This window comes from Leuresthes tenuis, unplaced genomic scaffold (assembly GCF_036924035.1).
Source record: "Leuresthes tenuis unplaced genomic scaffold, fLeuTen1.0.hap1 SCAF_1, whole genome shotgun sequence".
Classification (NCBI taxonomy): Eukaryota; Metazoa; Chordata; class Actinopteri; order Atheriniformes; family Atherinopsidae; genus Leuresthes; species Leuresthes tenuis.
The window spans coordinates 19,225,953-19,238,257 of NW_027325355.1; the positions used below are offsets into that span (position 1 = coordinate 19,225,953).

General features: G+C 43.6%; 1 protein-coding gene across 4 annotated transcripts in view; it reads right to left on the reverse strand.

Annotated features, from left to right (window-relative positions):
• Positions 1-10,970, reverse strand: part of LOC140313752 (histone deacetylase 4-like) — a 56,956-nt gene extending 45,986 nt beyond the window's left edge. For 2 of the 4 annotated variants that reach the window (XM_072391981.1, XM_072391769.1), the window contains exons 1-2: positions 10,675-10,970; positions 7,652-7,972 (exon numbers count right to left, since the gene is read on the reverse strand). In XM_072391981.1, coding sequence (XP_072248082.1) covers positions 7,652-7,673 — 22 coding nt within the window. In that variant the 5' untranslated portion in view covers positions 7,674-7,972; positions 10,675-10,970. The remainder of the gene's footprint in view (positions 1-7,651; positions 7,973-10,674) is intronic. The other 2 variants (XM_072391833.1, XM_072391905.1) reach the window with 2 other exon arrangements.
• Positions 10,971-12,305: the final 1,335 nt, after the last annotated feature.

Below are 12,305 nucleotides of genomic sequence, written 5' to 3' on the forward strand. Positions count from 1 at the left end.
CCCTTCACCCCTGGATTAAAATGGTGTGATGTGTCACTGCGTGTATTTGGGGAAGAGGATGAAAAAGAGATCACTGAAAGGCGCTATGGGGAAAGTAAGATGATTGAATTCTACATTTAGAGCAAAAACATCCATGAACTTTCGAGTTGCGCTCACATCTCTGAAGGCAACGACTGTAGAAAGACTTTTAATTCCTCTCATTCACTATTTCCCAGTAGCAGCCACTGACATTCCAGTCCCAAGTCAGTTCCTTAAATCTCTCTGCCACTTAATAGCATGTGGCAGGTGTAATAAAAAAGCAAATCCATAATATAGACGTAAAGCCATCTGAGATCTGTGTGCATACAGTACAGCGGCAGGATGAGACAGAAATGGATAAAAAAGAGGCGAAAGTGTGCCAACAAATTTTGCAGGAGAGATTAGCACAGAAAGCAGCTGGTTGAAACGGAAAAAAAAAAAACGAGAAAAAAAAACACCTCAAATCACGAGGCAAAAGTATCAATTTTCAGATAAAAATGAAGGGATAATAAATCTTTCTGTCCCTGGCATGAATGATAAGGAAAAATACAAGCCCGGCCTCATAAACTTGCAAGATTCATTTCTGGTCACGCCAGCAGCGCACAGACAGAAAGCTACCTGCTGCCTCTGGTATTCCCGCTTTATCAACAGTTTAGAAAGGTCAATGAGGTCAAGCAGGGGAGATAGAGTAGTCCAGAATCTTTCACACAGGATATGCCAGCAAAGACTGCATCTACAGTAAACTACAGCGCCCTCTCTGCCTCCCTCGAGTCAAATCTCTCACAGCAGCGAGGGGAAAAACCCTACACTGCGGCGTATACATGCGTGTGTACCTGCCTTGTCCTGAGCACAGTTTACGTCAGCAGCAGTCCCTCGGCATTCCCGCCAAAACTCCCTGCTGACCAGATAGTAAGAGTGTACTCACGGTTACACACAGAGGAGCTGCAGCAGAGCCAGTTTTAAACTGGGGTCTAGAAGACAATAAGTAATACTAAACCTGCAAAAGTAATTTGCTTCCTTACAAGGTTTCAATCTCACTGAATTTCCTCAAATGTGTTTTCTTACATACTTCTAAACGAAATGAGGTGCAAGAAGACAACCAAGAGGATTTGTATACTGCGGAGAGGGAAAATCATGTGTCAGAACACAAGCTCAAACTGTTCACGCTCACCTAGTTCGATCCTAACATCTTTGACGAATGCAACAAATGTAGGCAGGACAGGTAATACGTGAGAGCCTTTCGTTCAACCTCCCAACAGAAACAAAGTCTTCGAGGAACAAAACTTTCACCGATGCAGGAAGCAATGTTTTAACATTTTTATAAGCCAAAAGATGCACTGCATTCACTTGGAGGAATGTGGGGAAACCAAGAACCGGGAGGTGATTCGTGGAAATGTCTCATTGTGTACCTTTGGAAAGACTCTCATACACTCCTTAGAGATTTATCAGAATAATTCGAAGATATCCAAGGACCATTTATAAACTCTCTGACAGGCAATTTCAGATCAGGTCAGGCTCCTGCGGGTAGCTTTGTTTTTGCAGCCAGACGAACATCCACACGACGGCACAAAAAAAACACTAAAACGTGTTCAAAATCTCAACTAATGATAAAAAGGTGGAAACCGTTTCCACAAACCAGGAAACAATGAGTAATGCATCCGCACTGGGGACCAACTTGTGTTCTTTACTCCCGTTACATTCTTTTTCTGTTTTTCGTCACTTGTCCATCAATGTTCAATGTTATTTTCTGTACAAGTGCATCACAGGTCCGAGCCAACTGGAACGTTTCCTGGACGATTCCTGTAGCTGAATCAAACAGGTTTTCATGATCCAACATCTGAGTAATCCACAAAGAGTAAAAACGGCGGCTACGTGCATACAGACTAAAGAGTAACGGCCATAACATTGGCCCTGCTGAAAGGTGGCCACTCTTGCTCAGCAGAGCAGCCGTGACAGTCGTCTCAGGCTCTGGCTCCAGGAAAACTCACATGATTTGACGTGGTTAAGCTAACCGGACGTTTAAATGTATCCAATTATAGATTTCATCATCTTTCAAGTTCAAAAGTTCAAATGGTCAAGCAGTTGTTCTGTGTTCACAAATGATTTTAAGCCAATGAGCTAAAAAAAAAATGCAATCTAATACAGTCTTGGAATGAGTCCCATTTGTCGTGGAGGTTGTGAAGTTCCCCATTCGTTAAAAATGCTTTGATTATCAGCGTGTGCTGCATTAAACAAGGGGGCAGTTGTTTCTGTTGCATAACAACCTTTGACTTCTCCTATTTTTCAGACATGAGCAAAGTAAGTATTTGTAGAATCATGTCAGTACCACATTGCTTTAGTCTCTTTTTCCGCCTCAACTGTTTCACACCACGAGGACACAGGGTTTAAAAGCATGTTGCCATACGAACTTTGCTGTCACTGACAATTTAAGGCGGTGGTTATCAAAGACGGATAATCGTGAAAGCCTTGAATTTAGAATTTAAAGAATTTTTATTTTATTTTTTTAAACTCACTAAAATTGGCAGGTATACGCACAAATCTGGCAAGCTTCTCAAGTCCCAACAATTCACTGTTCATCTGTCAGCCTCAACAGTTTGTCCAAGACATGCATCTACAAACGCAGAGGAACATATCTGCACGCCTGAGGCCTGAAGAAAATGCTCGAACATCAGAAGCCGGTCCGAACAATGTCCTGACACCGCTCATTAATGTTGATTTTTACATTCCGTGCTGATTTGTGTTGTTTCAAGCTGTGGAAAACCTAGAAATGGGAGCTTGTAACCTAGATACTGCTGAGCCTTCGAGGAAAGGAGCACTGTGTCAAGTTAACCAGTTCAGAGCCATAAAAGGCGCCCACACAGGCCCTGCAAAATAAAGCAGTAAAAATCTAATCTGAACTCCGTTTATGTCCCGCTGCAGATGTGCTTTCGATAGCGTTCGTGGGACTGTGTTAATTTTTAATTTTCTGTAATGCAACAACTTAAAGTTCAACCCTCTCATTCACAAATGCCGTGCATGGCGCTTACTTAGCAGATACTCCGAGGCTTCACGGCGAGTGTGACTCACGTGCAGGCCCCAGCTCCTACTCCTGCACTCTCCTGGAAAGACGCTGCACCTCTGACTGAGATGAAAACAAATCACTGCCAGTTAGAGGCACCTCCTTCATCGCATAAATACGAGCGTACGGTGCAATCCAAAGCAGGCTTGATCAAACTGGCGTCTGCTTGAGAGCATCACCTGCGGGTTTTTTTGTCTGCCTGTCTTCTGACATGTGCGGTTTGAGAAGGCTTCCTTCTTTATCAAGACGAGGGGTAGACTCAGACCGCCAACAGGAAGGGATAAGGGTGCTTGGCAAGTGAGAGCAACCACAAAGGCGCTCGAGTCAGAGGGAAGACGATTCTGCGTGAGGGATGGTGTGATGCAAAATGAGCCTTTCAAGTGTAAATGAATGACCAACCAGGGACAATCATTAACTGACAGACAAAAAAAATATTTTGCTACAAGTTTGACATTTATGCTGCCATTCAGAATAATCCACCAAGCAGTAACAACTGCAGTTTTTTTTTTTCTGCAATTAAATGTCACATTAAAGCTCTGAAACTGCATTTGTGTTGCAGGAGCTTTACGTTTAGCTCCTGACATCTAATCCAAATTTGAACCTAACCACTACAAAATGAGTGCAATTCATCCTCAGAGGGACTTTTCCACAAGCCCCCAGAACTCGACAGTACACGCTCAACCTCTCAGCTCTTCACTGAACACGACAAATGATGCGGGCTACTGTGCAAAAACTCTCGAACACTCCAGCCTTTTTTGCCCTGATAGGCCGGCAAGAACTGATGCGAAGGTCAACTCGGCCTAACCCCATTTAGTTCTGGGAAACAATAACCTCACAAAGCGTTTTACATTTCCATTTTCTGGGAAGAGATTTATGGTAAATGATATTTAATCTAAAATCCCCCTGCTTCTGTAATAAAGAAAATGAGTAAGTTCTGGATCAAAAATGTGCATTTTAGTAAGCTCATTTGCAGATTATAAAAATGGCAAATAAGCACGAGCACGCACAGTCGTAAGCGTCCACCGGAGCTGTTGCAAGAAGTGGGGTGCATGCACACACACACACACACACTTAAGGCTTAACTTAGGCGGCTGGTGGGTGACTGGAAAAGTTTGGATTATGCTGCTATTAACGAGAGTACAGTCTCATTGTTTGCCCACAAAACAACAACACGGCATTAGAATCAGACCAATTCAAATCAAGCAACCGCACCAGTTTTATTCAACCGATTTTCAAAAGAACATTTATGAATGGAGAAATTGAACTGACGTCTCTTCAAAACAGATCAAACTGCTCACCCTGCACATTCGCCTGTCTGCAAAACAGCGCTGTCACAAACGCTGACACATACAAAATAAAAAGGGGGGATATATTGGACAAGCCTGACAAGTGCCTCAAGGTCACAGTGTTGCACATTCTTTCTTTAAATGCCTCTTCCCGTTTTCTGTCTCTGTCTGTGCACCGACATCCAACAAGTGTCTCTGAGCTGTCACTCAAACGAGGCAAGCAACACCTCAAATTGACGCCCACGCTTGGCAGCTCTCCGAGGGCCCACGTCGTCTCCTCTTAAGGCTTTTCAAACGAGACTGTGAGAAACAGCCTCTCACATCATTTTTGTATTAGCGAGAGGTGAGTTAACAAAGGTGGCAGGTGGTTCCCAGATACTTGGGCTTCCAGGGGGAGGCAAACCGTGGAGATGAGAGGTGGCGGAAGGTCAGCATTGGAAATTAAAAAAAAAGAAAAAAAGCTACATGTTCTGTTTTGACAGGAGCCGGTTAGTTTATCTTTTTCTATCAGCTGCTGCTGCCCGTGGCCAGAAAAGTGTGAAGTTTCCTCACTTGGCTGTGTTCACAGCTGGGCTGTGATTCAACATCACTGTTTGTCTTCTTCTGAGAGAATCGTACTGTAACAAAATAATGATGGAGGGATCATTTCGGAACATTCTGGACACAAAAAGAAGAAGCAAACACTGGTATGCAGGATCATGAGTCGGGTTATTTTTAAAGGAGCTTTTAACAAATGAACTTCAGTTATTTGTCATGGTGTTAAGGTCTCATAAAATATCCATTTTGGGTAATGTAGGAGCTGGACCCACACTGAGAACATAAAGTCAGGACCGAGCTCTCACTATACTTTGTTATAACAAATACTCGAATATTATCTGACAATTTCAATACGCTTGCAATTTATTATCATGTTTTTCTTCACCTCTCATCATTAAACGGGTCAATTTGCATACATTAGAGGATGTGACAGTCAAAATCATTCTCCTCAGCTTAGCGGGGCATTCAATTTTGTCCCTGCTGTCAGTAACGGAGACGAGTGAAGGAATTAGAATAGGCTATCTCATGGTAACTGCTGAGCCGCTCTAATCTGAGGTTGATCTAACAACATAATGTGCTTGGCCCTGCTTGAGGAGAAGGAAAGCGAGCAGACACCATGTGAAGATGTCTGTGGGCCGGGTGTAATCTCTGGATGAGATATGTGCAGTTTAAACAACGCACACACGTGGGCCTGAGCGCTGGTGTTGCGTTCAGCTGAAGGTTGGAGATGCTGCAGCTCGCTCACATCCCTCGGGGCCCGATGGTTGCCTCAGCTGTGGTATTTATACTGCACACACTCCCAGGTGTACAGAGGAAACATGGCCGACGCTGTCAGGTACCACAGCGAAGCAGGGCGGGCGGCTAACCTTCTCGTCTGCCAGCTGGTTACCGAATAATTTATCAGCTCACTAAAACACAAGCCAGTGCTTCTAAACTGTGCTCGATTAGGTGTCAAAGAGTAAAAGCAGACTCCTAATGAGACGATCTTGCGAGCTCGCTCTCGCACACTCTGAAGCTCACTCATATCGAATTAAGCTCATTACCAGTCATAAGACCAGATTAAAATGTTTTATTGGGTTTTAGCGAGCCGCGATCCGTCTCTGCCGGCAATCAAAATGTTCGCATTCATCAACACGGCAGATGAAAACGGCGGACAGATTTCCCCTTAATATGCCTGCACCGAGGAGCTAAATTCTCATAACTTCACGATGACGGTAACACATTTTGTTGGAGATTCCCAGCGTGATTCGGCGGCACACTGACAGCGGCCGTCCTCCTCCTTCATGACTGCTGCCAATTTCTAGACTGTTTCGGTACAATACAGCTGAAATGCAGCAGTCCAGTTACTATTTGACGCTTTTAAACTCACATTTAAAGACTTACATTTTTCTGTAAAACAGTTTCTCCAAAATTTAAATCATCCTTAGATGCTAAAAAAAAAAAAGAAATCTTAAAATACTACCAATGAATGTTTTAAACCAACACACAGATAATCGGTATCCCAGGAAGCTGTGTGAAGTTAATAGTGAAGCATCGTATTTGTTTTGTTTAATAAAAGGCCAAAATCAGCTGAATGCATCATCTTCAAAATGTATCTGTTATTCAGGGAAGATTCAGCAACTTCCAACTTGTCCTAAGCTGACACAAAGTGATGTTCAGTTCTGTGCTGAAGACTTAAGCGATCCCTTATTTATCTATATATTGCCAGTAAAAAGATTAATAGGTGCAGCTATTTGATTGAAATGTGCAGCATTTCAACAACAAAAGCAAGAAAACTAAATAGGAGGAAATATGAGGGAAAAAAAATAATTTGCTGTCTTAACCAGACTGAAAGTCAACATTTGGTCTGAGCTCCTTTGCCTGAACCCTCTGAGACAAGCTTTCTGTCATTTCTTCAGGAACAGTTCTCCAGGCTTCATGAAGGACATCCCAAAGCTCTTCTTTGGATGTTGGCTGCCTTTTGTTCCGTTCTCTGTCACATTAATCCCACACTGCTTCAGTAATGATGAGCTCTGGGGAGGATTCATCCCTCCATAAGACCTGTTGCCACTGATTTTCAGTCCACTTCTTGTGTCATTTGGCATAGTTCAGCCTTTTCTCCCTGTTTCCCTTCCTTAAGAATGGCTTCTTGACAGCCACCCTTCCATGAGACCATTTCTGATGAGGCTTCAGTTAACAGTAGATGGATCAGCTGAAGGTACAGATGCATCTCTCAGGTCTTTGCTGAATATTTTCAGAATTCTTAAGTATATCACTTCCAGCTACTATTATACTGCAGATAGTTTTTTAGTTCTGACACTTTTGTCTTCCAGTTTCATTTTTTAAGGACTCACTGCACACCAACCTAAGATATGCCAACTTTTCAGCCAACAGCTCTTTTGGACTTATCGTGTTGCAACAAAACAACTATTTTATGCCTGTTAAACTGACTATTTTGACTATTCAGACATTAATCCAAAGAAATGGGAACAAATGACACTGGTTCATCCCTCAAGTTAGGTGCTTTTTTGTGCTTGAATGAGTCAGTGTAAGGAAGCTTAAACAAAAAATACATTCCGCTGAAAATGGGCAGGTACAAAGACTGAGAAACAAAGATCAGCCAATGTCAAAAGAAAAACTTCAGATCTTCAGAAGATCTGGAGAATAATTGATCAAAACTACTTTCAAAGAGTGCAGGAGCAAAAAAAAAAAATCAGAAATGAGGGGTGGCTGAACATTTTTGCACACATCATGCTACTGACATGGGTCTTACCTTGGTGGCTGTGTGACGTCATCACTGACAGGTCGGTCAGCTGGGTATCAACACAGCGGGCACCGCTCCAGGCTCGGGGCGAGCGAGTTTTTCAGAACAGACGCGAGTTCGTGGGTGTGTTTAAATGCAGGTGTGATTTACAGAGAGGCTGTTATCCAGCCAGAACCGGGGATATCTGGGCTGTAGGCTTGAATGCGTGCGTGTGCTCTGGTTGATCCAACACTCCGGACGGTCAAACTGGAAACATGAAGCAGACGTCCAGCAGCAGCCAATCTCCATCAGTCTAATGATTTTGCTACTCCGGTTAGCACCAATACCAACCTATCAGAGAAGATAGAAAGGAAAGCGTCACTACAACACAAAAAAACAACTTACATGTTGGTGTTGTTCCTCCCACCATCCAAAAACATGCATGTCAGGTTAATTGGTGACTCCAAATTGTCCGTAGGAGTGAGTGTGAGCGTGCATGGTTGTTTGTCTCTATGTGGCCCTGTGACGGACTGGCGACCTGTCCAGGGTGTACCCTGCCTTTCGCCCGATGACTGCTGGGATAGGCTCCAGCCCACCCGCTACCCGATTAACGGACTGTCGGTATAGAAAATGGATGGATGGATGTTGGTGTTGATGTAAATGACAAGCCGGCTGCCCTTCCAGCTAAATTTTCTGCAGACCCAATAAGTGCTTCTGAAGCACTCAAACTTTTCAAATAGTTCTTATAAGTATTGGACAGGCTTCCGTGCAGGAATTACAGACAACTGTAGATTATAGGACTGCTTTTATAAGTCCTTGTCAGGCAATGAAACAAATGCACAGTGGCTGGTTGAATGATGAGCACATCAGTACCCACCACTACAACAAAAAATAAAGAAAATAAGCCAATACACTATGTTGCTTTTCTCTTAAGCCGTATCCCAATTTCACCCTCCAATTTGCAGAGGTAAAATGCATCTTTTCTTTTAGGGACATAGTAGTCCTTCAACTGGGCCATAGTTGGCTGTTTGGAAGGCGAGGTGACGACTTTGTGATCTCCAAAAGAAAAACCCACCTCTGCAAAACAGAAGAGAAGGGCCATTGGGAGGAACTGGGATTGGGCCTTAACTGCCGATTTAAATACTGAAGCGACCTTAGTTGGACCCGAGAGCAGCAAGTTTAACATGTATGATATCTGACCTGTTACTCTAGAATGAACGGGATTTTTCAACAGGAATAGAAGTTAAACTTCAGGCTTTTTACAGCCAACTAATACTTTTTGTTTTTTTCCCCCCATTGTGGTCAATTCAAATACATTTACAAGATTCTTAAAAGTTAAAAAGCTGTTGCCATTGCAATCCAGGACCATAGACTGCAAAAAGGCTGTGAAGCAACCAGGCAATAAATTAAAAGTTTTGCTTTTAACTGGGGTGCTCGAAGACTTGAAGCAGAGTGGAAACAGTACATGGCACCGCCTTCACTGTAGAAATGTAGTCCTTTATTTGTTCAGGAATGGGTTTCTTTCTTTTTGTTTTTGGAGGTATCCGATTGGTCCTCGGTGTTGTTTCTGGTAATAAATGATTGCAACTTTTCTTTGTTTTTGGGGAGTAACCTGAATTCCTTGAGCCTGGAGCAAAAGTGTCCGATGTAATCACAGCGCGGACCTAAAGCATTGAGTCGACTACACCACTACAAATAGAAGGGGTGAAAATGCCCCGAGGCAAGGTTGGTGTAGTATTGGGGGGGTTGCGTGCATGTTCACGCCCTTGTGTGTGTTGGCAGAGGTCTCAAAGGTTCTTTGAAGCAGGATGGATGCACATGTGTGTGTGTGTGTGCAATAAAAGGGGGGTGGGTCTTAAGATGAGAGGGCCAGACAGTGCAGCCTCAGGACAAATTGCCCCCCAAAAAAGTCGGTCACTGCACAGCGCACGCACACTTGAGCTTTGTGATGGAAAAGCAAAGCAAATGAGGGGGGGTGGGGTGAGCGTGTGTGTCATGGGGAGTAGCTGCCACTCCTGTGGGGGTTCGTGCAACACCATTCTCCCAGGGCATCTCATCTGTCTCGGGAGGGGCATTCATGTGAGTGTCCTCGGCCATTGTCCCTAAAATGAGTTGGCTTGATGCGGGTTGACAGAACTGGGGAGACATGCCCTGGAGCCCAACGTAAAGAAATAATGAAGACGGAAAGCAGTGTGATGGTGGAAAATTACACCAAAAGCATCAATTAACATCCAATCACCGGGTAACAATCAGTTATCATGACTCTGGCAGCCTGTCAAATAATTTTTTTTTTTTTAAAAACTGTATTCCAGGCCACAACCCAAACTCCATGACATACCCAACAACAAAATTCTATTTCTAATGTTTTCTAATATTTCCGGAACCCCCCCCTTCCAAAACTACACTTTAAGACACCCGTAATGTGTTGCTTTGGTGTCGCTTTAACAGCTCCAACAGCTTCTTACGCCCCCATTCACAAAAAAAAGAAAAAGGAAGGAAAAAAAAAAAAAAAAAAGATTGACGCATGCAGAGAATTACCACCGCCCATCCCGAACCATTCACACACACTCCAACACACACTTATGCAGGCCTGGACCTTCATTTCACGCACGTTTCTCGCCATTAACAGGTCCAAAAAGCGCCAGAGAAGTGTTGGCACGGTCTACGTTACGTTAAAGCCTCAGGCTCGGCTTCGCTCTATAAATAGCTCAGCAACAATCGGCATAATAAACATCGCGCAGTCCATTCCCCCCTTGTTGCCTACACACTTCCCGCCCGCAATAGTGTAATAAACCGCATGGAAACCCGTAGCTGAATTGTTTCAAGATATGAAATCATTCCTACCGCATTCAAATACGATTCGGGCTCAACGGCAGCCGCCCGAATATGACCTGGAAAGCGAAAGCAAAGAGGAGCGGCGTGGAAACTTCAGCCGGACATTGTTTTGATGAATCCTGTCTGTGCATCGCATCCCTGCCTGAATATCAACATCAAAGCTGCGCTGCTCGGCTACACTTTCATCCAGAGCGGCCACAAACACACCAGCAGCTCACCTACACGGGCCAGGAGGAGGCTAGTCGTCCCAACATGTGTCCCGCAGGGCTTCTCACTTCTCTTCCATGTTAGACTCTTGGGTTTTCCTCAGCGCAGGGGGGGACGACAAAAACTCATCTCCTGACAGATTCCGCCATACTGGATTTTTGTTACAGCTCCAGCGTCACATGGAGCGCCCCTGCATTTACCAGAGGCGGGGTCAGCCGGATGAAAATGTGATCATCTACTTGTACACGGCGTGATATGTGTGTTCTTCTGTGGCCGTTTGGGTGAAACGCTGGGATTAGAGCTGTGTCATTGATCGGGGAAGACGTCTCTGGGCGTGTCCTCTATTGTAATATTCCAGCTCGCAGTTCCTCGGAGTCTGAGCGAGACATTACTTTGTTTTTACAACTTTATCCTGTGCACACTATAAAATATCTAAATAATTTCGGATCCTTCTTATGTCGCCTGCTTTTGATCCTTTTTGTCATTTCATACGTACTGCTGTATCATCCATGTTGCATTGTTTTTGTCCTGACAACATACCCTTAACATGGTTGCGCAAATAAGTGTGTAACCATATCATTATGAGTGTCTGTGCTACTGAGGAATGGTCTTATAAGCTACTTTCTGCCATTTTTCTCCAATTGTGATGAAAACATTTTCTACAACAGTTTTGACAGCTCAGGTTACCTAAGAATTAGGATGCCAAGTCAAATTAAAATGAAAAACAATGCAAACCATTTAAACCCCCTAAATCGTTTGAACTGCATACATAAAGAGGACAATTTTGAATTTTCCTTTGAAACAAAGGCTCATTTAGGATTTAATGCCAGCAGGGCACCAGTTTAAATGAAAAGTTTGGAGACACAGAGGCCTGTGTGCAGATATGTACTGAATGTGTGTTATCTTTGGGCCAGATCATGAGGTGGACAGCACGCCACTGCATTGTAAAACTCCTTATTGTGAAGAAAAAAATAACATTCTGTCACCTTCTCTGAGCCTAGCTCATTTAAGTTGGACTGATGTGAAGTGGAATACCATCCTGCAGTGTGAGAACATTTAGAATTTCTTTTTTTGGCTGAAAAAAGAAAGAGACCATGGCTTTTGTTAACAGAAGACACTTCGAACGGCCCGAAGCTGTGATGGCATGGGGCTGCATGAGGGCACTGTGAAAGGCACAATATAGAGTTTTTGAGCTGTTATTCAGATGTCTTATTCAGGGAACACCTTGGTGATTTCAGCAGGACAATACCACACATAAGTGACTCCACGAGTCACACTCCTTGTTAAACAGTCTTGCCTGCGGTCCAGACCTGTCTCCTCAGATCCTGCATCAAGCAAGAATAGACTCCTCTCTTCCCAAACACTCACACAGTGTGGTTAAAAGAAGAAGCCATGCAACACAAAGGTAAAAACCATAGTTTAATCTTTATTTATGGTAATTACCTATGACAGAGGCCATTTTCTGGCTGAGATCTTTTCCAGCAATTCTGACTTTCCCGTCATTACTCACTACTTTCCAATGGCAAAATGAAGCAAACACTTTCATCCAATTCTTGTTCATTGCGACATGAAACGCCCGCTTCTCTGCCAGCTCTAATGCAATATGCCTTTATTTCCATTACTTTATATTTGATTTTGCATC